At 49.7% G+C, this 22,431-nt stretch overlaps 1 protein-coding gene across 1 annotated transcript; it reads left to right on the top strand.

Moving 5' to 3' along the window:
* The first annotated feature begins 588 nt into the window (after positions 1 to 588).
* Positions 589 to 22,083, top strand: Lss (lanosterol synthase). Its single transcript, XM_059282059.1, has 22 exons — positions 589 to 701; positions 882 to 1,050; positions 2,607 to 2,745; positions 4,358 to 4,466; positions 4,923 to 5,044; positions 7,277 to 7,373; positions 8,593 to 8,728; positions 9,252 to 9,360; positions 9,789 to 9,907; positions 10,758 to 10,855; positions 11,560 to 11,587; positions 12,938 to 12,994; positions 13,593 to 13,664; positions 14,593 to 14,643; positions 15,134 to 15,283; positions 15,882 to 15,978; positions 16,600 to 16,705; positions 18,179 to 18,244; positions 18,900 to 18,980; positions 19,804 to 19,974; positions 21,124 to 21,202; positions 21,726 to 22,083. Exons 1-22 carry the CDS (start codon positions 688 to 690, stop codon positions 21,855 to 21,857), a joined length of 2,202 nt encoding a protein of 733 aa, XP_059138042.1. The 5' UTR covers positions 589 to 687; the 3' UTR covers positions 21,858 to 22,083.
* The last annotated feature ends 348 nt before the right edge of the window (positions 22,084 to 22,431 follow it).

The following is a 22,431-nucleotide window of genomic DNA, read 5'->3' as shown; positions in this document are numbered from 1 at the left end:
TGGCTAGGTAGGTGGAGCTCCACCCGTTGTTGGCAGTCAGGAAGTTAGAGCTGCCTTGCCAGCCTTGACCACGCCCTTCAGCGAGTCCCTATCAGAAGCCTGTGCTTAGTTTCGAAGAACACCGTCCTGGCCCTCTTCCCAACCGCGTCATTGTAGTTTCCTCCTCTCCTCACCGGAGTCAAACCCCTGCCCCACGGTGGTCTCATCCTCTGTCGTGGCACCTTGGCTTCCTGCGTGGCTCCTGTTGATCACCGAGCCACTCTAGTTTCGGCTCTCACCTCAGGCCAGTCTAGCGTCCTCGGTGCTTCTCCGGAAGCACCCGTGGCTTCCGCGGCCTCTTTCCTGCAGATGTCGGAGGGGCCGTTCTTCACCAGCCCTGGAGACATCTCACCTAGAACATCCAGAGCAAGAAGCCCAAGGCCACGCCCCTCCCATAGGCCCCGCCCCACGCGCTTCCCGCCCCCGCAGGCCCCGCCTCCTGGGAGCCTTGCGGTGTGGGGCGGCGTGCGCCCAACCACTGCGGTTGCGGTGCGACTGCCGTGCTCCTCGCGTGGATGCTCTGATTGGCCGCCCTAGCATCGGCCCACCCAGCTGTTCCGGTCGGCCGAGGCTGGCGCCTGCGCAGAGCGCTAAGCTGTCAGTCAGGTAAGGTGCTAGCGAGCCGGCGGCAGGGAGTGCGGTGCTGTCATGACTGAGGGCACGTGAGTCCCGGACCCTGAGCCTCCCGCGGGTGCTGCTGCGAGGGACGCGGCAGGGGGGTGGCGGGGAAGGGTCCCGGGCGGCAGGGTGGCATGGCGGGTGGTCCTGCACGCCTGGGTTGCAGGCACCCCCACCTGGGCGGAGCCTAACGAACGCTGCTTACTGTCGCTTGGTGCGCTCAGGTGTCTGCGGCGTCGAGGGGGACCCTATAAAACCGAGCCGGCCACTGACCTCACCCGCTGGCGGCTCCGCAATGAGCTGGGTCGGCAGACGTGGACGTATTACCCAGCGGAGGACGACCCTGGTCGAGAGCAGACCGGGCTAGAAGCCCACTCCTTGGGACTGGACACAGTTAAGTGATGGGATTCCTCAGGTACCATTTCACCCCGTGCCTGGAAGGGACCACAGACCAGCCTCTGCCCTGCTTTTCCTGAGCCAAAGCCCTGAAACCGTAGACAGCCTTGTTCAAAAACCGGGCATCTCGCCAGGAAACAAATGTACACGGGCTTGTGGTGTAACACAAAGAAAAGCTAAGTATACGGGGATGAGGAAGGACTGAGTGCAGATAATGGATGTGAGTTATGGAAGAAGGTGTAAAGCCAGCTGTTTTTCTAGTTCTGATCCTGTCATGGGGTTTTTGTTTGGGGTGGTGGATTAATGCACACAATGCATTGGTACTGAAGTATAGAATTTAAGGTTACGCTTCACAGCTTCCTTTTCAAATGCCAAGTTCATTAGAATAGACTTCGTGTCTGGTTAATTTTGGTGTGTGATGTTTTTATTTATTTGCAAGCTTGTAATTTTTTATATAATAAATAAAGCTTATATTTTTAAAAAAAAATAATAAAGCTTATAATTTTTTTTTTTTTAAAAAGAGGTGTGAACTTGGACATGGGGTATCTCTCTGTAATTCCAGCCACTCAGGAGGCTGTGGCAGGATCTAAGTTCAAGATATGCCCTGGCAACTTAGTTAGACCTTGTCTCCAAAAAAAAAAAAAGTCAAGAAGCTGGGTGCGGAGGTGCAGGCCTTTAATCCCAGCACTCAGGAGGCAGAGGCAGGTAGGTCTCGGAGTTGGAGGCCAGCCTGGTTTTACACAGCAAGTCCTAGGCCAGACATGGCTACGTAGTGAGGCCCTATCTCAACACAACAATGAACAAGCGAAGAAAAAGAAGCGGTGAGCAGCTCAGTGGTTGACTGTTTACCTAAGTTCAATCTCCAAAGCTGAAAACAACAACAACAAGTGTGGTGCCGTGGGGGCCATGCCTCCTTCCAGAGACATGAATTACAGCAGCCCTGGTTGGTGCATCAGTCCCTTCATCCAAGAGACCCGTGGAAGAAGTTGCACCAATTTGCTTTTATTTTGAGTACTCTCCTTTGATAAAAATCTTTGATTTGTAAGATAATTACAAGGATGGGTGTGATTTTGTTTATAAGTACTTTGATCTGATGTTCTGGTAATGTGCATCTGTGTATCCATATACGTATGAAGTTCAGCTAGTCATAGACTAGTTAGCTACAGGCTTCCTGTGAGTCCTGACTGTCAGCAAACCTTCTCTGGGGATCCACTATGCTATTGTGTGGGCCCTGTCTGAGAAAGGGAGAAAGTACTCCCTCCACGCCCCCCCCCCCCCAGTATCAGTTGGGCATCAGTGCCCTGCCCTATGTTAAGGTGTTTTGAAGCTTTGAAGAAATTTGTAGATCAGTAGCTGGAAAGTAAATTATGACAACATGGAATTGCTTTTTTTTTTTTTTTTAACTTTTCTGGGGTGATATTGTCATCAAAGACTCATTTCAGATTGAAACAGTTCAAAAATTTAAAGTAAATTAGATTCGATATTTTTACTTGGATTGTGAGTGAGGAGGGTTCCAGGCAACCTCAACTCTCATTTTTTCTTTCCCTTTGCAGAAGAATTATTTCAAAGACTTACCTAAAGCTCAAACAGCCCATGAGGGGGCCCTGAATGGAGTAACATTTTATGCCAAGCTGCAAGCTGAGGATGGACACTGGGCGGGTGATTATGGTGGTCCACTCTTCCTCTTACCAGGTAGGAGCATGCCACCCAAACTCAAGGAGGAGGCTGTTCTGGATTGTTGGAGGGTGGGGTGGGGGGCTTGACCTACCCTGGTCAAGCAGGCTAGAACCCAGCAGCATACTGGAAAAGCTCTGGGGGAAGGTGGCCTTGTATCCCAGTCATCCTGCTGCCAAGATTAGGGAATGATGTTAGCTCAGGATAAACTGGTAAATACTCTAGTAATGGAAGCAAAGGGTTCTCTAGGAGAGGGGGATGGGTGCTCTTGAATCCCAGTGCAAGATGGCATTCTAGGTTTGGCCCAGCCAGTGCCAGGGTACTGTAGATAGGCAAGGTTATAGGTGAGAAGCTGGTATCCTTACGGGTGCAGTCTGAGCATTACAATATCTCTTGTGAACTTGCTGTCAAAGGGTGACTGAGGGGGTTCTGGCAGGGAAACCACAGGTCCAGGTTGGTGAGTGGTAATAGGATTGCATTTGAACACACTGGTCTGGTCTCTGATCTAGTTTGGATGTGTAAGACTTTTTGCATCCTGGTAATGTTTCTCTAAAGAAGCTCATATTCATACATCAAGACCCTTTTCCTCCTTGAGTTTTAACTCTTATCTCAGTAGCCTGAATTCTTACGAAAATATAGGTTTGCTTCTGTAGTAGCTGCCATATGATACCCTTCCTATGCCTTGCCGTGGGTGTATGATATGGAACTGCTCTGAGTGATGAAGATAGGAGCTGTACACCCAAAAACCAGGCTTGGAACGAAGGTTTCTTGTCTCATGTCATCTCTCCCCATATACAGTAGCACATACGTGTAAAGAGTTTATAAAAAGAACAGTAAAATCTAAGCAATAACTATTATCCTGTCTAGGGTTGCCATTTTAGTATTTCAATCCTAAGCAGGTGTTAAAGCAAGACCTGATCGTCCCCTGTATTCCCACTGATCTTGAACTGCCTCTTCTTAGGCCTTCAGGGCACTTGTGGGAGGCCTCTTCAAGGCTCTGCAGTGTTTCTCTGACCCAGAATATGGTATGGGTGCCAGACATAACCACTTGGGCTCTGCAGCCTTGGCCTGGCAGTGTTAACTGTATTCTTCCTGGTGTTTCCAAAGTCATTGGGCCTAGGAAGAATGGCCTTTGTGGGCTTGATTGCATGGGAAGGAAAGCCACAGGACAGCTATGTGTCAGGATTAAGGTCCTTAAGAAGAGCTTGGTGGATTGGAGAGATGGCTCAGAGGTTAAGAGCACCGACTGTTCTTCCAGAGGTCCTGAGTTCAATTCTCAGCAACCACATGGTGGCTCACAACCATCTGTAATGAGATCTGGCACCCTCTTCTGTATACATAATAAATAAAACAAAACAAAAAACAACAAAAAAAAAACTGTCCTTAAAAAAAAGAAAAGCCGGGTGGTGGTGGCGCACGCCTTTAATCCCAGCACTCGGGAGGCAGAGCCAGGAGGATCTCTGTGAGTTCAAGGCCAGCCTGGTCTCCAAAGCGAGTTCCAGGAAAGGCACAAAGCTACACAGAGAAACCCTGTCTTGAAAAACCAAAAAAAAAAAAAAAAAAAGAAGAGCTTGGGCTTAGCAATGCTGAGCACCCGTTCCTAATGTGGGACATCCTTCTCACCACCCAGGTCTCCTGATTACATGTCATGTGTCACATATCCCTCTGCCAGCTGGATACAGAGAGGAGATGGTACGGTACCTGCGATCAGTGCAGCTCCCCGATGGCGGCTGGGGCCTGTGAGTGTGCCCAACTGCACATTTGTACACGTGTGTGCTTGCATGTGTTGTTACGTAGCTCTTGCTTGGGTTTCCAGGCAGCTGTTGAGAAGTGGGATAACTGCAACCATGGACCTGGGGTGGGCTGGGAGAAAGTCTGGCAGAAGGAGAGCAAGCTGGTACCTATGTGAAGCCTGGCCATGGGTTTGCCTCTAATGCTGTGAATGCGTCTCATGGTTGGGAGCAGAGGGGTAGGCAGACCCTGCCCAGCTGGTTTTGAAGCGATTGGATGTCTCCTGTTGGGTGGACTAAACTTTGCCTGGGTGTTCCTACAGCATGCTTCCTGTGTTGTCATGTCGATGGGAGGTATTACAGCAATCTTTTCTAGGCAGACTTCACTGCCAGGATGGTTTTATTTCGTAGAAATAGTGACAGATGACAAAAGCCCTTTTCCAACCAGTCTCATATTTCCATTAGGCATATTGAGGACAAGTCCTCAGTATTTGGGACCGCCCTGAACTATGTGGCTCTCAGAATCTTGGGAATTGGGCCTGATGATCCTGACCTTGTACGTGCGCGAAACATTCTTCACAAAAAAGGTAAATCCTCTATGGTGTGTGGAGTTTGTGTCGTACTGACATAATGACTCTTGTAAATGGGAATTAGTAAGATGCACCTGTAGTTGAAACACTGGGAAAAATACATGAGTATATAGAAACTGTTGAGCTGCTCAATAATTAACAGTATTAATAATAGTGATTCATTTTAATTATTTTAAAAGACTTTTTTGTTTTGTTTTGTTTTTTGAGACTCTGTGTAGTCCTGGCTGTGTAGACCAGGCTGGCCTTGTACTCAGAGATCCACCTTCCTCTGCCTCCTGAATTAAAGGTGTGTGCCACCACTGCCAGGCTGGAAACTTATTTATTTTTATGTATATGAGTGTTTTGCCTGTGCGTATGTCTGTACACCACATGTATGGTATGTAGTGCCCATGAAGGCTAGAAGAGGGTGTCAGATCCTCTGGAATTGTAGTTACAGATACGGACCTTTGCTAGCTACCATGTGGGTTCTGATAACTGAACTCAGGTCCTCTGCACTATGTGCTTTTAACCTCTTGGCCAACTCTCCAGCCCTAATTTTATTATTTTTAATTAATTAATTTCTGTGTGTGTGTGTTTATGCCACAGTGCACATGTAGAGGTCAGAGGACAACTTGGTAGAGTTGATTCTCTCCTTTCATCTTTGCCTGAGTTCCATGGATCAAACTCAGGCTACCAGGCTTGTGTGGCCAGTTCTTTGCCCACTTAGCACAGCTGCAACTTGAGTGTTGTTGTGGTTTTGTTTTTATTGTCATTGTTTATTGGGGGACAGGGTCTAATGTAGCCTAGGCTAGCCTTGAACTCACTATGTAGCCAAGATTGGCCTTGAACTCCTGGTCTTCCTGCTTTCTCCTCCTGAGTGCTGGGATTACAGGCATGCACTACCATGCCTGATTTATGTAGTGTTGGGGGGGATTGAACTCAGGGCTTTGTGCCTGCTAGAGAAACACTCTACCAATTAAGTTATATTCTTAGCTCAAAGTAATTTGAATTGGTAAAGGTTTAAAGGCAACATGCTAATACAGTACGTATGGGACATCCATGAAGTCTGCCTTCTGGAGGCAGCTGAGCTACAGGCGAGCATTTCCAGTGAGGGCTCTGCTCATCCTTCCACACTTGCCATCTCTGGACCTGGGCACAGTTACTTCTCTCCTGTGGGCTTTGAAGACTATTCCAGCCCTCTGCGGGCTCTGTGTCTCCCACTACTCTTAGAACAAAGCTTATCTTGCATTGCTGTTCTGCAGCTTCTCGTGTGGTCCCGTACCCTGCCTCTCAAAGGCATGAACTCCTATCTTGCTCTTTGCCCCAAGATCAAGGGCCTCCTTTCATTTTGTCAAAATCATTTCCTGCCTTGGGGCTCCCATGCAGTATATCCTCTCGCCCCACTTTCCACCTTCACCATGCTGTCTTGGAAACTCCTCTTCACACTTACAAATATCTTAAGCTTCACTCCTTCAGGATTTCTCTCTGACTTTCCAGGCTAGATGAAGTGTTCCTTATGCCTTATGAATTCTGCAGTCTTCTTTCAAGTATTTGTCCCTATTGTGATTAAGTAAGTCATCATCAACCTCTGATGGTATTATCATGTACTCTCAAAGTAACTCTGTTTCCCTGTTGCTGTCTTGTTCTGAGGTCTGCCAAGAGGAGGAATGTGCTTCACCACACTTCAATTAGTAGCTTTCTCGGTCTTTTTAACTTGGATACACTTGGATTTAGGGCAGAACTCATGAAATGTGTATAAATCAGTGTTGCCATGTGCTGCACAAAAGACTAACTATTGCTTGGTAGGGGCAGGGATGGCTCTGAATGCGGGGCTGCATGTTAGACTGCCTGCAGTCACTTGTGCCAGGCTGTCTGCTGAACGGGAATCACAGGTGCGCAGCTTGGTCTAGGTTGGAGAAAGAGCAGCCAAACATCGGCCTCTTCCCTCTCTCCAGGCCCATGCCACTGTGTATATCTGGGCCCCTCTCTCCCTGAGCTGCCTTCACAGGGAGCTGCCTTCATGTGCTCACTCTTGGGGATAGGGGCTGTAAACAGCCCTTCTGAGGTTGGATACACTTGTTTCTGGCTGCAGTTTCTACCCAGTGGCTCTGGTGTCCTGTGACATCTCACCTGGGAGTTATAGGACCCATGGCAGTCTGACCCTCAGTTCATACAAGAAGGGGTACAAGAGATAGCTGCACGCCAGTATTCACACGTAACGGTAGCTAATTTTTCCTTTTCTTGTTCCAGGTGGTGCAGTGGCCATCCCCTCCTGGGGGAAGTTCTGGCTGGCCGTCCTGAATGTTTATAGCTGGGAAGGACTCAATACCCTATTTCCTGAGATGTGGTATGCCTGCCCTCTGCCTGTTGTACTGCCTTCTAGTGGATGGATGGGACCTAATGGGGTGGGTTAGCCTCTCACTAGAGGCCCTTCATGTGCTCTACAGATATATAGAAAGGGGACTCTCTGTTAGGTAAGAGCAAGCTGTCAAACCACCCAGCTCTGTAGCAGGCTGTGGGGCCCTGTAGTGTAATTACAGAAGCCATTGTGTGGCTTGGGCTTTGTGAGGATAGACAACAGAGCATACCTGGCAATTACACAAACTTGTGTATTTAGGAGTAAAGGAAAGAGCCTCTCCCATCCCCGTATCTTGTTTTCTTAACTGATTTGTGGTGAATGTTTAGGAAGTCCTAGGTAATCATTTCACCAATGAAGACTTCCATGTGCATCTTTAAATTTTGTTTTGTTTTGTTTTTGTTTTCAATATTTACTCAGCAGAATCAATCAATGCCTATTCCTTACTAACTGAAACCGATGGTCAGTGTCTTTATCTTTTTTTTTAATATCTTATAAAGGCATTGGCCCCATATGTAAGGCATATATAAATTTACCCCCAGATTACACATCCTGGTAGGTAAGCTCTCCAGAACTATCCAGAGTTCAGAAGAGCCTGCTTTCCTTCTGAAGACAGAGTTGAGGGTTCCTGTAGTAGGTAACTTTCGTATGCAGAAAGATAGGGTGTGAGGGGCCACTTGAAAGAGGACAACGGAGTCCTGAAGCAAGGACTGAAAGGCTTTGCTCTACACCTGGTGGAGTGGGGATAAGTGGAAGATGTGGCAAACGCCTGAACCAGTGAGGGGTGTGGAGAGAGCGGTCCATGTGTGGGGCAGGGTGGGTGTACTGTTACTCGAAGTATGGAGGTATACTAGAATTGTGCTGTCATCCCATGGCCCATCATTGGCAGCTCTACTGGCTAGATGCTATACTTGCCTGGGGAGATGCAGGCAGAGGAAGGCTTTGCCGGGGTAGAGTAGGTTGCTCAAGCTGGGACTGGAGAGGCTTCTGGTCCATGTCCCTACATTGTAGGCTCCACACATGACTCCACATATGTGGAACACAAGCTCCACAGTCATATGGCATTAGGATGCAGAATGCAAGCGTGCACAGACATGGATGGATGCACTCATAGCAGCATGAGTGTCCATGCTTGGGAGGGCCCAAGGCCTCAGGGCTGTTAACATGTAGGCTTATGTCCTCTGTCCTGCTGACACATGCTCTCCTCTAGGTTGTTTCCTGAGTGGGTACCTGCCCACCCCTCCACCCTCTGGTGTCACTGTCGGCAGGTCTATCTGCCCATGAGCTACTGCTACGCCACTCGGCTGAGTGCCTTAGAGGACCCACTGGTTCAGAGCCTCCGCCAGGTAAGCCTTATGATCAGTCTCTAGGGACCTTGTAAGGAAATGGCACATAGTCTCTGGAGCTTAAATGCATCTCGGTACTCTAGGGTCCTGAGGAGTCCCTGCCTTCTCTCCTGTAAACAAATGATAAACTGCTCATGGGGACCTGAAAGGTGTCTGCCATTGTTCAGTGTCTCAGTGCGGCTTGGAGAGTTCACAAGCTGCAGTCTTAACCTATGCTTGCAGTTATTGTTCCTGGGAAAGAGCCCTGAGATGGACTTTGGAACAGGGTTTGTACTAGAGTGGGACTTAGGCTCTTAGGGCTGGGACAGCGCCTCAGATTAGCTGTGGTGTAGCTGGAGTAACTGGGACTCACACCCTATAGTGGTGGTTCATTGGGTGTCTCCACCCCTGAGAAAGGCTGTGACCCAGAACCCTGAGAATGTACAGCTAGAGACCACTCCTGGTTAGAGCCCATCCATCTTCCGTGTCTGGGAGGCAAGCCTGTTGCTTCTACTAGGCACTCAGGTATCCCCCTGCCCTTTAGGAGCTCTATGTGGAGGATTATGCCAGCATCGATTGGCCAGCACAGAGGAACAACGTGTGCCCCGATGAGCTGTACACGCCACACAGCTGGCTGCTGCATGTGGTGTATGGTGGGTGCCTGCTGAGGGTTGGGGGAGCCTGGGTAGCACACAGTTAACTCATTCATTCTGGCTCACTCTGTCAACGCAATAAATGGCCTCTGTGCTGCGCCCTGGAGTGGGAGCTGGAAAGACATAACCTTGCTCTGGTCCCCCAGCAAGGACCAGCTACTGTTAGGTGATATCCCCTCACCTAGTGTCACCTAGGTAGGGCAGGGCAGGGTCACGGTGGGAGGTGTGAAGTAGCCCTTCTTAGATGGGAAGGGGGAAGCACAGATGAAGCAGAGTGAGTGGGAGGAGGGATCTCAGGGGGAAATGAGAGGCCAGATGCTGGACTGTGCAGGACCCACTCCCGTCTGAAGGACTAGGGCACAGCCTATCCAGGAATGCCAGGTGTCACTCCTGTTGCTGAGCATCCATTAATGCCTTCTCCCCTGCAGGGATCCTGAACCTGTATGAACGTTTCCACAGTACCAGCCTGCGGCAGCGGGCCATCAAAATGCTGTATGAACATATTGCCGCCGATGACCGGTTCACTAAGAGCATCAGCATTGGCCCGGTCAGTGCCCCGACCCCCTAGTGCCTGGAGCAGCTTTGGTGGCAGTGAAATCTTGTCAGATGCCCTAGGAGCTGGGCTCTGTAGAGTTAGGAATGAGGCAGGGTTATTTCCTAGATCCTGGCACATCTCCGTTTGGGTCAGTGTATTGGAAGCATGACATATATTCTTTTTCTGGGCTCCTGTTCTCCTGCCTGGCTCATGTCTAAGACTCTGAGTACCTCCTGGATGACCGCTTCCTGAGCTTTCTGGCCAACTGGGTGGGGTGTGTTTTTTCCTCTTACTCCCTCACAGATCCCACCCTAGATAATCCACCTTACACCCCTTCTGTAAGGTTTATAGGTGCCTAGGAGTGCATTGAAAACAGCAGGGTCCTCATGTTCTACTTCTGGCCTCTCCCATCCAGCTGGAGAATGCCAGGCCTCTAGTTTCTGATTTTGCTTTGCTTCCTGGGCCTGGCCAACTGTGCATGTGCTTTGCTTTGGGACCTTAAGGAGCACAGGCCTGAGGCTGGAAAGTCAGCACATACTGGCTAGAGCTAGTAGAGACCCAACAAGGAAGCTGTCCTCACAGATGGGAAACAATCAGGATGTGGGTTGTAATATTGGTGACGATACTGTGGTGGGTTGACCATGAGTTCTCTGGATAAACTGAACTTCTTTCTTCCTCTCTGTGGACTCTTGGTCCTTCTTAGTCACTCCTTAGGCTGGCCCAGAATCTTGAATGACATTACCTTCAGTTTGAATCTGGGGACGTGAATGTATAGAAAACACTTAGGAAGGTCCTATTAGAACAGATGGGACCCTGCCCCAGAGTGAATTTGCATGGGTCCTGATGGCCACGTATCCTGCAGATCTCAAAAACCATCAACATGCTTGTTCGCTGGTCAGTGGATGGGCCGTCCTCCTCTGCCTTCCAGGAGCACGTCTCTAGGATCCCAGATTATGTTTGGTGAGTGTGACTGGGATGTGGTGCCAAGTGCTGACCATAGGCATGCAGCTATAATGCTGGGCCCCTGTACCTCATCTAATTCGGGGTACCAGGGTGTCAAACTTCTGAGACTATTTTACAGAATCAGAAGCACTGCCAATTAGTTTGTCTTTGGGAAGATTTTTTTTTTTTTTTGCCTAGTAGTAGCTGTGGGTGATTCCAAGAGCCAGGAAGCCTGGAACAGTCTTAGATTGTTGTGAAGGCCGGTGGAAAAGAGGCTTGTCATCCCTGGACTGTGCCCAAGGTGGGGACTATCACAGAGACCATAGCAGGAAGCCATGTTCTCATAGAAGCCGTCTTCTCTCTGGCGGTGTGGTGTGAGATGAGGATAGCAAAGCAGACCTGGCTGTAGAAGCTTCTGCTTACCCTGGCACGGGCCAGTGCCCCCTGGGTAGGCCACCGTCTTGTTCCTGCTGGGTGTAGGCCTTGTGCTTGTGAACCCAGCTGCACAACACTGAAGTCAGCGTGGGGGCGGCAGGTTGTGGGGACGGCGGGTTGTGGGGGCGGCGGGTTGTGGGGGCGGTGGCGGGTTGTGGGGGCGGTGGCGGGTTGTGGATGCTCCCAGCAGAGACTCGTGTGCTCTTGCTTGTGTGTATCTCCTGATGGACAACTAGAATTCCAGCTGTCACATGGTCCTTGACATCATCTTTTCTTATCCCCCGTAGGCTGGGCCTTGATGGCATGAAAATGCAGGTAAGGGCTGGAGACCTGAGGCTGCTGGCTCTCTTTGTAACCCTCTCTGCTTATTTATTATGATTCAAAAGTGACAGTCAGGCATGGTGGTGGCACTTGCTTGTAGTACCGCCACTCAGTTGGTTAAAGCACAAGGATTGAGTTTGGGGCCAGACAGTGTGGTACAGCAAGACCCTGTTTCTGAATTTAAAAAAGTGTGGGGGGTGGGCAGGGTTGAGAAACCATCTCCAGTACAGTTCTTGTGGTAAAAGGAGAGAGGCAGAATCCCCCTTTAACCCTCATGTCTGTGGGGCTTTGAGTACCTCCTGGTCTCTGGTTGCTGTGTGTTCTTACATGTCCATTTGTAGTCTTTCATCAGGGTGGACGAAACCATGACAGATCCAGGCTTGGCTCAGACCTTCCAGGAACCTTCATCCTGTTACTGTGATAGAAAAATGGCTCTGGGTTGTCATGGGCCTCTCTGTGAGGCCGTCTGGAGGCTCCTCTGGCAGGTCTCTGGGAGCTGTGTGTTCTCAGCTCATAGGATAACCCTAGAGAGTGCCCTCTGTAGCCACAAGTACAGGAGGAGCCTCCAGGTCAGAGGGGTGTGCTCAGGCCTAAAAATTGATCCTTTCTTTGGTATCTAGTGGTAAAGAAGGGCACATCTGTAGTTTTTCAGAGTAAAGAGGAAGTGGTTTGCTAGGGATAGCACATGATGTATGGCCATCTTTTGCCTAGATCCTTCTAGGGCTCTGGCCAAAGGGTAGTCAGTGAAAATGCTTCTCTCTGGTCAGGTGTTTTGCTGGGATCTTTGGCCTCCAAGGAGCTATGAGAGAGCTTAGGGTCTGTGATTACCCTATAGTGTTGAGAGCTGGAGTTTCTGTCAAATATTTAGAGATTCCTGGACAAAACCCACTGTGGATTTGACCATCCATTTCCTGCACTGAGACCCAAGAGTGTTGTCCAGAAAACCAGGGTTCTGGGTGGGATTTGAAGTGGACCTTCCTTACTCTGTCAGGGCCACAGTGATGTATCAGCTGGGTCCCTGCCACCTCAGGCATACTTGGAAATGGAGGGGCTTTGTTTCTGCTTGTCCCATGACTGGGGTACCCTGCTGTCATGGGGTGTTGAGGAGCCTTCAAGGGATCACATGATCCTGGCTATGTCCTGAGAAAGTGCTGTTCTGCTGGGGCCTTCTCTGTTACCCACGTCTGCCTGCGAGGTTTCGGATTCTCTCTGACCTTTGTCCGCTGCTACAGTGCACAGTGCTCGGACTCTAGTATAGGGCATTAACTGGGTACTTCCCTGACACCCTCAGATTCTAAGAGTCAGTGGATGGGGTTGCTATAACAGCTTGTTCTTTGTGTCCAGGGCACCAATGGATCACAGATCTGGGACACCTCGTTTGCTATCCAAGCACTGTTGGAGGTACGTGGCTCTCTTTCTCTGTGCAGGCCCCATCTGATCTTCCTCTGTGTGTGAGCCACACATTCACCCTGAGAAAAATGATGCTGCTCTCCATGTTTTCTGTCCCCGGAGCTTCCCATTTGCCTGGTTTCCAATCACCTGTTGATATGGAACCTGGACACTAAACTGGAGTAGGGCTTTGGGAAATAAACCTAGGGAGAGAGTGAGCAGGGTGGTACCTGGGCTGGGTGCGCTTGAGGCTCTTAGAACATTAGCTGCTACTTGAGCTAGAGGGGAAGAGTGTTTCTCTGCAGGTGGGAATGAGAGCAGTGAAATCCTGAGGGTGTCTTTGGACAACCCAGGGCCTAGGCCAAGTTGGGCTGCCTAAGGTAAGGCCTGATAGAACAGGTGGAACTTTAGTAACTATCCAGGGCGGTCTCTTCTGTCCATTCCAGTGTTTAGCTCTGCCTCACTGTCTTTCTGTCTGTCTTTAAAGCTGAGAACATCAGGAAACCCTAGAAAACTCTAAGGTGTGTCATTTTCTTGGGGGGGGGGTAGCAAGATGTTGCCAGGACATCTTGGAGAACCGGTTTAACTATGCTATCCTACTGTCTTCTAGGCAGGTGCACACCACAGACCTGAATTTTTACCCTGCCTGCAGAAGGCTCACGAATTCCTGCGGCTTTCACAGGTGAGGCTTATACCCCTCCGCATCTGTCCTGGCGCCCCCCCCCCCCCCAAGCTGGCTTTCTTGGTTGGTTCTGCCCTGCCTTGCACCATGTTGGTGCTCTGACTGTGGCCTGTGGTAGCCCATCACTAGCCAGTGATTTCTGTTCTTCATGCTGAAACATGTGTGCAGAGGGGCAAAGCCAGCCTGGGGCACAGTCAGGAGTTGTGTCCTTGAGCACCACAGCCTGTTCACATCCTAGTCATCTTTGAGGTGTCTTGGGCCAGTAGAATCTCTTCACCCTAGCCTGTGGCCACCTTCTGAGACTGTACAGCCATCTGTCCTGCCAGATCAGTGTCTCTCATTCCTGCCTTCTGTATCCACCTATGGCCCCCATCATGTACTGCTTTTTTTAGGCTGGCCTTGCATGCCCTGCTTCAGACACAGTGGATGCCTCCAGCCTTGATCCCACTGACCTCCTCCTGCTTAGAGTCCTCATGTCCCTAACTCCCTGTCCTCTGAACCCACTAGGATGCAGCTTCCTTAGGATCCTCTGTGTAGCTCATGTCTGTGTCTGTCTAGGGCTGTTAGGGAGTGAGTCAGCAGTGTCTTCCACAGCAGGGCCTGATCCAGGCCCTGCACTGCATGATGGGTCTTTAGCCTGTCTGAATGGGCCCTACTGCACATGCAGAACTGTTTACTTTCTCATTGAACTGAGTCCTGCAGCTCAGCAGTAGTGAGTAGTCCCTGAGCCCACGAAGCTGGGCATGAGAGTGGATTGTTTAACCCTCTCTGGATGATCTTATTTCCTAGTAGTGATAAGGTGATGGTCTCATGGGTGCCATGCTACACTCACTTAGGCTAGCAGTATATCCAGCTCCCAGATGGCAGCACAGGGTCCCAGGTGCCAACATGTTTCTGCTTTCCACATATGCTCCTTGCTGCTCTCCAGGTCCCAGACAACCTTCCTGACTATCAGAAGTATTACCGCCAGATGCGCAAGGTATGTGTGGGCAACCCACCCAAGCCCAAGTTCAGCTCTCTTCCCTCTGAGGCGGGATTTCTGGCTTTTTGCTGTGCAGATGCCTCACGGTAGGGGCTTCATCATCCCTTGAGACAGACTATGCCTCTGTGGCCATGCCTCAGGATAGTTCAGTTATCTAGCGCACAGAGATGCTGAGCACAGAGCTGAACAGTGAGCTGGAGTGTTGAAATCAAGGCAGAGGGTATAAAGGACTCATTATTAACCAGCATTAACCTCCTTTGCTGTAAGGGCCTGCTTATAGGTGCAGGCTGTGAAATGAGACTTCGGCACAGCTGCTGCCTTCCATAGTGGGGTCCATAGGGCACCTGTGCTGCTGTTTAGGTCCCAGATCACTGCTGAGATCTGAGGGCAGTCAGGATGGGCATGAAGTCCTAGATAGTCCCTGTGCTGCAGCTCAAGTCTATGGAACTGTGCAGGGGAGGAGCACTCTTACACGCTGTCTCTGTAGGGCGGTTTCAGCTTCAGCACACTGGACTGTGGCTGGATCGTTGCTGATTGCACAGCCGAGGCTTTGAAGTCTGTGCTACTCCTGCAGAAGCTGTGCCCCTCAATCACTGATCACATCCCCCGAGAGCGGCTCTGTGATGCTGTGGCTGTGGTGAGTATCCTACTTTGTGTTTACTTCCACTTCTATGGTTCTGTCTTAGCAGACTTAGGTTAGGGTGTAGGAGCATCAGAATCTAAGACTGTGAACTGGGATAGAGCCAGGGTTAGACATTGGCCTGGTATGTGCATAGGGCTCGGTACTGTAAGAGATGGTGCCCAGCCAGTCCCAGAAGTTACAAGGAGGCTGTATGCTCCCTGGGGCTTTTCTTCCTGGCTTTAGAGCTCAAGGAACTTCCCACATCTGTGCTGAGATTTCTGCAGGTCTCATTTGGGAGGGCTGGTGGACTTTGCTGGATATCTGAAGGAAAGTTGGAAATGTCTGTTCACTTTTGTGCAAAGTCCTTTTAGCACCTCTGCTTCTTGTGTATGTTCTACTATGGAGATGTGCATTTTCTTGACATTGGAATATGTCTCCAGATGTTGTGCCATAGCAGCTGCATTGAGTACCTAAGGGCTCAGCATGAAAACTGGCTTTTTATCCCTCATTCCCATCCTATTGGTTGTCAGTCTTGTGGTGCTTTGGGAAGGTCATACTGTAAGTTGTGTGCTCGGTTCTCAGGTCATTCCCCTCTTGTTACATTCCCCTCTAGTTGTTGGAGATGAGGAATTCTGATGGAGGATTTGCTACCTACGAGACCAAGCGTGGGGGGCATTTGCTGGAGTTGCTGAACCCCTCAGAGGTCTTCGGTGAGTGGTTGACTAGCAGTTTGGTGTATAGGCCAGGCCTGGCATGCTGGCAGGTCCATGCAGAGCCCTCTGCGAGCCTCAGAGTATGGAACACCTGTATCTTGATGAATGATTGAGGTTCTGTCTCAGGCCGTGGAGACTGTAAGCTGGGTTTACACTCTCCTGCTTATTCACAGGGCCTTGTGCTGTGTGGAGGCTGCCATGTGCCTTGCATATGCTCAGTGACTCCCAGCACTTGTAAGGACCTATGTCAAGGGCTGCTGGGTCATGGCTGTGCATTGTCACTGAGGTTCTAGTCTGTCAGGTCAGGTTCTTTCCTCACTGGTTCTGGCACCTGCTCTCCCCTTCCTTCATGGCTTCTAATTATCCTATTCTTTGGCCTGTCAAACATGTTTTTTTGGGTGGTGGTGGCAGTAGTAGCCCGGCTGTTTTGTGTGTGTCTTGTAGCATAGGTGTGTAGTCCCACTCTGCTCACTGTAGCCACATTGCCCAGGTTGATCTTGGGATAACATTCAGATGTTAGTACTGCATGCTTCTACACTCCTGCTCACCACATTCTGGCCTGAACTATAGACCCTGGGCCATAGTAGAGCTCAGGTGCCTCCTTCTTTCCCTTTCTAGGAGACATCATGATTGACTACACATATGTAGAGTGTACCTCCGCAGTGATGCAGGCTCTGAAGCATTTCCATGAATACTGTCCAGACCATAGGGCCCCAGAGATCAGGTAAGGAAGGTGAGGCCAGGACTGAGCAGGGGGGTCACAGCTCAGCCATAGCATTCTCTGACAGTAGACCTTGGCTTCCCACAAGGTATGCAGAGCTAATCCATCAAGTGTGTGTGAGTGTGGTGTGTGTGTGTGTGTGTGTGTGTGTGTGTGTGTGTGTGTGTGTGTGTGCGCGCGCGCGCTCTGGTCTGGGGAAGACAGTACAACTGTAACACAAGAATGGGTTAGTTTTCCTATCTTCTTGAACATCTTCTAAACTGAGCATTCATGTCTAACTCTGCCATCAGTGTCCAGTTAAATAGCTGCTAAGTGTTCTCAACCTTGTTTGTGATGGTTCTTGAGTCTTGGAGAGGTTGGTGTAGCTGTTCATTTCTCCCCATCTATGGTTGAATATTGGGCCGTTATGACATAGCAACAATTAGTTTGTCTCAGGAGCATGACTATGAGTCTCGGTGGTATACCTCTCATTATTAAAGTTTCCTTCCATGATAATGAAGACTGAGGGCAGCAGTAATGTAAGGGTGTAAACGCAAATTTAGAAGGCAATTTGATAGGCATATCATATCCATTTAATAAAACAATAGCAATAGCTTCCTCATTTGGGCCTATGATTTCCCTAGCCATGAGCTTTGCTTTGGCTTAGAATATCACATGTGAGTTTCCTTCTGTAGAGGGAGCCTTACATCACACAGAAAGCAGTAAAGAAATTAGTTGCTTTCTATGGCTGAAACATCATGACCAAGGCAACTTATAAAAGAAAGGGTTTAATTGGTCTTACAGTCCCCGAGGGTGAGACAGAGGAATTGGACTGATGTCTCATGGGGGCAAATGAGATCAGTCTGAATGCTGTTAACTGAGCCATCTCCCCCAGCTTACTCGTTCTTTACGTGTATTGTCTTATCATTTGTTTTTTGTAAACTGTCTCAATGCTAGGAGTGGGCTACCTCCCTAGAGCTGTTAGGCAGGCCCCTCAAACCACAAGGCTATCGCCACTGTTGTTGGCTGCAAAACAAGATAGTCCTTAGTGTTAAAGACACCATATACTTTGGCAAAATTAGGCTAAGACAAAAGTAGAAAATCCTTCCCTGCTAGCTGGCTTTCATAATACTGGAAGATGGCATGCAGGCTGTTGTTGTTGATGTTGTTTTTTAATCTGGTTCATTTTATATGATTTGTTCAGCCCCGTGACACTAGTGTTGTTTTATTGTCAGTGGCTTTGATAGTTTTTCAGAGCTACTTCCAATGTGGTCTTCACCTCCAAAGTCTGTTTTCCTTTCTGTTTCCTCTGAACTTTGACAGGCTGTTTGCCCCTTCTGTGTCCTATAGCTTTATATATATATTTTCTTCTTTGAGCATTTGTTTTGATCTGTTTGAAGGGGAGGCCATTCTCACTTTTCTGAGACCATTGTGGGGGCAAGGCTGGGGAAGGCATTTTGTCTGCAGTGTTCACTGGGTTAACTACCCGTGTTGCAGGGAGACCCTCAAGCAAGGCCTGGAGTTCTGCCGGAAGAAGCAGAGATCTGACGGCTCCTGGGAGGGGTGAGTAGGCACCTGGGCTCACCTGCGGAGGGGTTGGTGGGAGGTGATAACGTGCACGTGGGATTGGGAGTCTGCCCTTGCTGCCTGCTTCCTGGGGTCTCAGGAAGTACTTCCTGGTTGGTCATGTTCCTTGGCTGATGCTTGCTCTTCCCTTATGCTGGGAGCTTGTGTTGTAGGGAGCAGTGGGTTACATATGGAAAGGGCTCTGCAGCCTAAATGTGGTTTTCCACCCTCTTGTGTGCGTCAGCAGTTCTTTTGTGTCTTGCGTGGAGGAAGCAGTGGCTGAGCCAGGTGAACAGCGCCACTTTAAGCAGTATTCACATTTGCACTGTCTGGGGTGTATGTGAACGCTGCTTTTAGCAACTGCCAACATCCCTTCCCCCTCTTTGCTTCCCCTTCCCAACACTCTGGCCTCTTCTCTCTGTCTCTTACTTTGTCTTTGGTTTTGTGAGACAGGATCTTGCTGTGTATCTCAGGCTGCCTTTAATTAGCAATCCCCTGTCTTAGCCCAGTGCTGGGAATGCAGGGATACACCACCATGCTCCATCCTAGTTCTGCCCTCCCTTCTTGAGGTTGTCCCAGCACCTGGGTAGAGTACCTGTCCTCTAACTTGGAATGCAGACTGAGGCTGACCTTCTCTTTTGCCTCCCTCTAGCTCCTGGGGAGTTTGTTTCACCTATGGCACCTGGTTTGGCCTGGAAGCTTTCGCTTGCATGGGGCATACCTACCGAGATGGGTGAGTGTAGCTTCCAGGCTGATGGCAAGTGAGGGCCTTGCCACGACAATTGTTCTGGCCAGTTTTTCTATTGCTGTGATGAAACACTGACCAAAAGCACCTTGGGGAAGAAAGCGTTTACGTTAGGCTTGTCCTTCTAGGTCATAATCCATCACTGGGGGATGTTAGGGCAGGAACTGAAACTCAGCCAGCTTTCTTACACAGTGGGCTAGACCTTCGCACGTTCTTTAGTTGATGATCTCTCTTCTCAGGTGACTCTGTGTTAAGTTGACAGTAAACCAGGTCATTAATGCTCTGCCGTGTATTTTTTCCCTTTGATATTTGATTTTATTTGTTTAATATCTTTAAACAATGAGGTAAGATCACTGATAAAGAAAAAGGGAATTCTAAGGACATATTTTCTTGGCTCATAAGCCTTGGCTAGGCATTACCTCAGAGTCTTAGAAATCTCTGTTTCTCATCCTGAGTGGGAAAGGACTGGGGTCTAGACCAGGAAAGGAGGGCTTGCTTCAGGCCCTGTCTGGCTGCCTAGCCAGTGCTTCTAGATCTAGTTGGTTTGGGGAGTAGGGATGTTGTACTAAGCAAGATGCAACCCAGGAATCCTGGGTCTGTTTCCATGTGCCCACATTGTCAGCCTGCATGTGTCTGTAGCTGCAGAGTATTTTTCTCTGTGCCCAGTAGCTCTGTGAGACATGTGCACCTGTATCCACTCACCTCTGCAGGCCCCTCCCATGACCCAAAGGCAGCCTGTCAGAGTAGGATATAGAGGCCTTAGATCCTCCCAGGACATGATGTCTCAAGTGTCTTGTCTTGCTCTCCACAGGACTGCTTGTGCAGAAGTGTCTCAGGCCTGCAACTTCCTTCTGTCCCGGCAGATGGCAGATGGAGGTTGGGGGGAAGACTTTGAGTCCTGTGAACAACGGCGTTATGTGCAGAGTGCCAGGTCCCAGGTCCACAGTACATGCTGGGCCCTGCTGGGCTTGATGGCTGTCAGGTAAGGGCAGTGGCACCCATCCTCGGGCCTGTATACTAGGTCGCTCAACTTTGAGGAGGTGGGACCGGGTACGTACAGATGTGGGGAGCGGTGAAAGGAACCACGGGACTGAGCTGTTATTCCTCTGTAACTGTGGATAGAGGCAGCTTCAGAAACCACCTACCCTATTCCTAGGCTAAGTAGCAGCCAGTCTGGCTGAGTGGTACCCTGTAGAGAGACTTACCTCTTAGACATGGTCTGTCTGTCCATTGGCAGTCAGTACCCATTGGCAGAGCAAGAGAAGCTGGGGCCCAAGGCAAACAGATGAGTGATATGGGCAGTGGTGGGGCAGCTGTTTTCCAGGGTGGGGAGAAAGTGCTGCCTCAGGATCAAGAGCACAAGACTGTAGCTGCTTTTGGTTCTCTTGTGTCCATAGCTTGTACTGCGCCACATGTATTGCACTAGAGAACACAGGTGTACACATGTAGGTGCATATATATATATATATATATATATATGTGTGTGTGTGTGTGTGTGTGTGTATGTTTAGGTATATGCATGTATGTGTTCGCACAGATACAGGTATACATGCACACACACACACACACACTTGCACACACACACGCACACTCACACACACACACATTTGTATGTGTTGTCTTAGCCTGTGTTGCCACAGTACACTTGAAACCATTTGGAGATCTTCCTAAAATCCCCTTAGTCAGCTTATACAGGGACCCCAAGAGCAGGGTAGTCATCGGTCTGTCCCGAGTCAGCCCCCCACTGCTGGCCTTGCTCTGTCAAACCCTTAGGCCTTTTGGTGTCTCACTCTTGCCAGCCAGTGCATCGGAGCACATAGCTTCTGTGGTTTCCAGGGAGCAGAGTAGGCACCAGACCTCGTTGGGAATCTTATCAGCACCTTGTGCCAGCCATGTCACCTTGTCAACCACGTCTTCTAGGGATAGAATCAAGTGTATAGGAAGTGTATGCCCCACCTGACCATCCCCATGCTTGCCCACGCTCTGCTTCTCAGGGCTCCTGGAAAGACTGCAGTCGGAGTCTCGAGTATTCTGGTTGTTAAGGTTTACCTGTCATTGCCACAGTATTTGGGGAGTTTTTGTCCTTCTCCTGAGATGCGTGTTTGTTCAAGCCTGTCTTCTTGTCCCTCAGGCATCCCGACATCAGTGCTCAGGAGAGAGGAATCAGATGTCTGCTGGAGAAACAGCTCTCCAACGGAGACTGGCCTCAGGTGTGTGAGGCCCATGGGATAGTGGTTCCAGCATGGATTTCCATTAGTTTTCACACACTTTCCTTTGCCCATGTTCCACTCAGGGTGTTTTGGAGATCTAGGATATGGACACTGTCAGCCAGAGGCTTGCCCTGGTTGTAGATCTAAGATGTGTTGCTGGGTCTTGAAGTGTTAAGCACATTTTGCTATTTGTAAAGGGACTGGTTGGGGGAAAGGGCTGGATAGCTGGGGTTTTCTGCAGAACCTTGGCTTTACCATAGTGCATGTTGTGTGTGGTTCTTCACTGACAAGACGTGCGGATGGGTTTCCATCTGTCCCTGTGGTTACGGGGACTGTTCGAGACTACTGTTCCAAGGAAGAGTGTTTTCTTCAGCTCTAGTCTCTGAGCGGGGACCTGTGCTTCCCTGTCTTTCGTTCATCAGCTCTCCCCAAGCAGCCTTGCTCTGGGGCTGGGAAGTTCAATAGTCAGGACCACCATGTGGGGACAAGCTTCTTAACTGCTCTTTCTTCTGTGTTCTTCCAGGAGAACATCTCTGGGGTCTTCAACAAGTCCTGTGCCATCAGCTACACAAGTTATAGGAACATCTTCCCCATCTGGGCCCTGGGCCGCTTCTCCAACCTGTACCCTGACAATGCCCTTGCCGGCCGCCTTTGAACTCATGTCTGCCTGTGCTGCAGCTGGCCAGCATCATCACCGTACAGGTCCAGGCGAGACTGGGGCTTCTTAGCCCCACTCTAGGCCTTGTTCTCCATTTCTGTAGACCTGAGGCTGGGACTAGGGTCAGGGTTGGTATCTTTAGGCACTTGTCAGTATAGGCTTAGTTCCGAGACCAGCTTCAGTGAGAAAGGGAACCAGATAAACCTTGAAATCCAGAGAGGCACACTGCACCCTGCAGCTCCTGGGTACATCCTTCTTGAGGGACTGAGGCTGGGGAGTTTTCGTGTCCAGTGACTTCCCTGTGAGGGGAGCAGTGGCTTCTTCCTCTCCTCCTCTGTCTACCGTGTGACGGGCCTCTGACCAGACTTCTGTTTGCTGGGCTGGCGGAGGTATGGCGACTCTATGGTGCTGGTATGCTCAGAGAAAGGCTCAATGGGGAGTGAGGCGGGGCCCTTGTTCACTGTGCCCTGAGCATGGCTGTTACCTGATCACTGTAGGAAATACCTGTTTTCCAGAAAGGAAATACAGACTCGCTTTATACTAAAACTGTCACTAAAAGTCATTTAAATGA

The sequence above is a fragment of the Peromyscus eremicus genome, chromosome 16_21, assembly GCF_949786415.1.
Source record: "Peromyscus eremicus chromosome 16_21, PerEre_H2_v1, whole genome shotgun sequence".
In the NCBI taxonomy this organism is placed as follows: Eukaryota; Metazoa; Chordata; class Mammalia; order Rodentia; family Cricetidae; genus Peromyscus; species Peromyscus eremicus.
The sequence above is the reverse complement of the archived record's forward strand: the minus strand, read 5'-3'. Positions and strand labels throughout refer to the sequence as shown.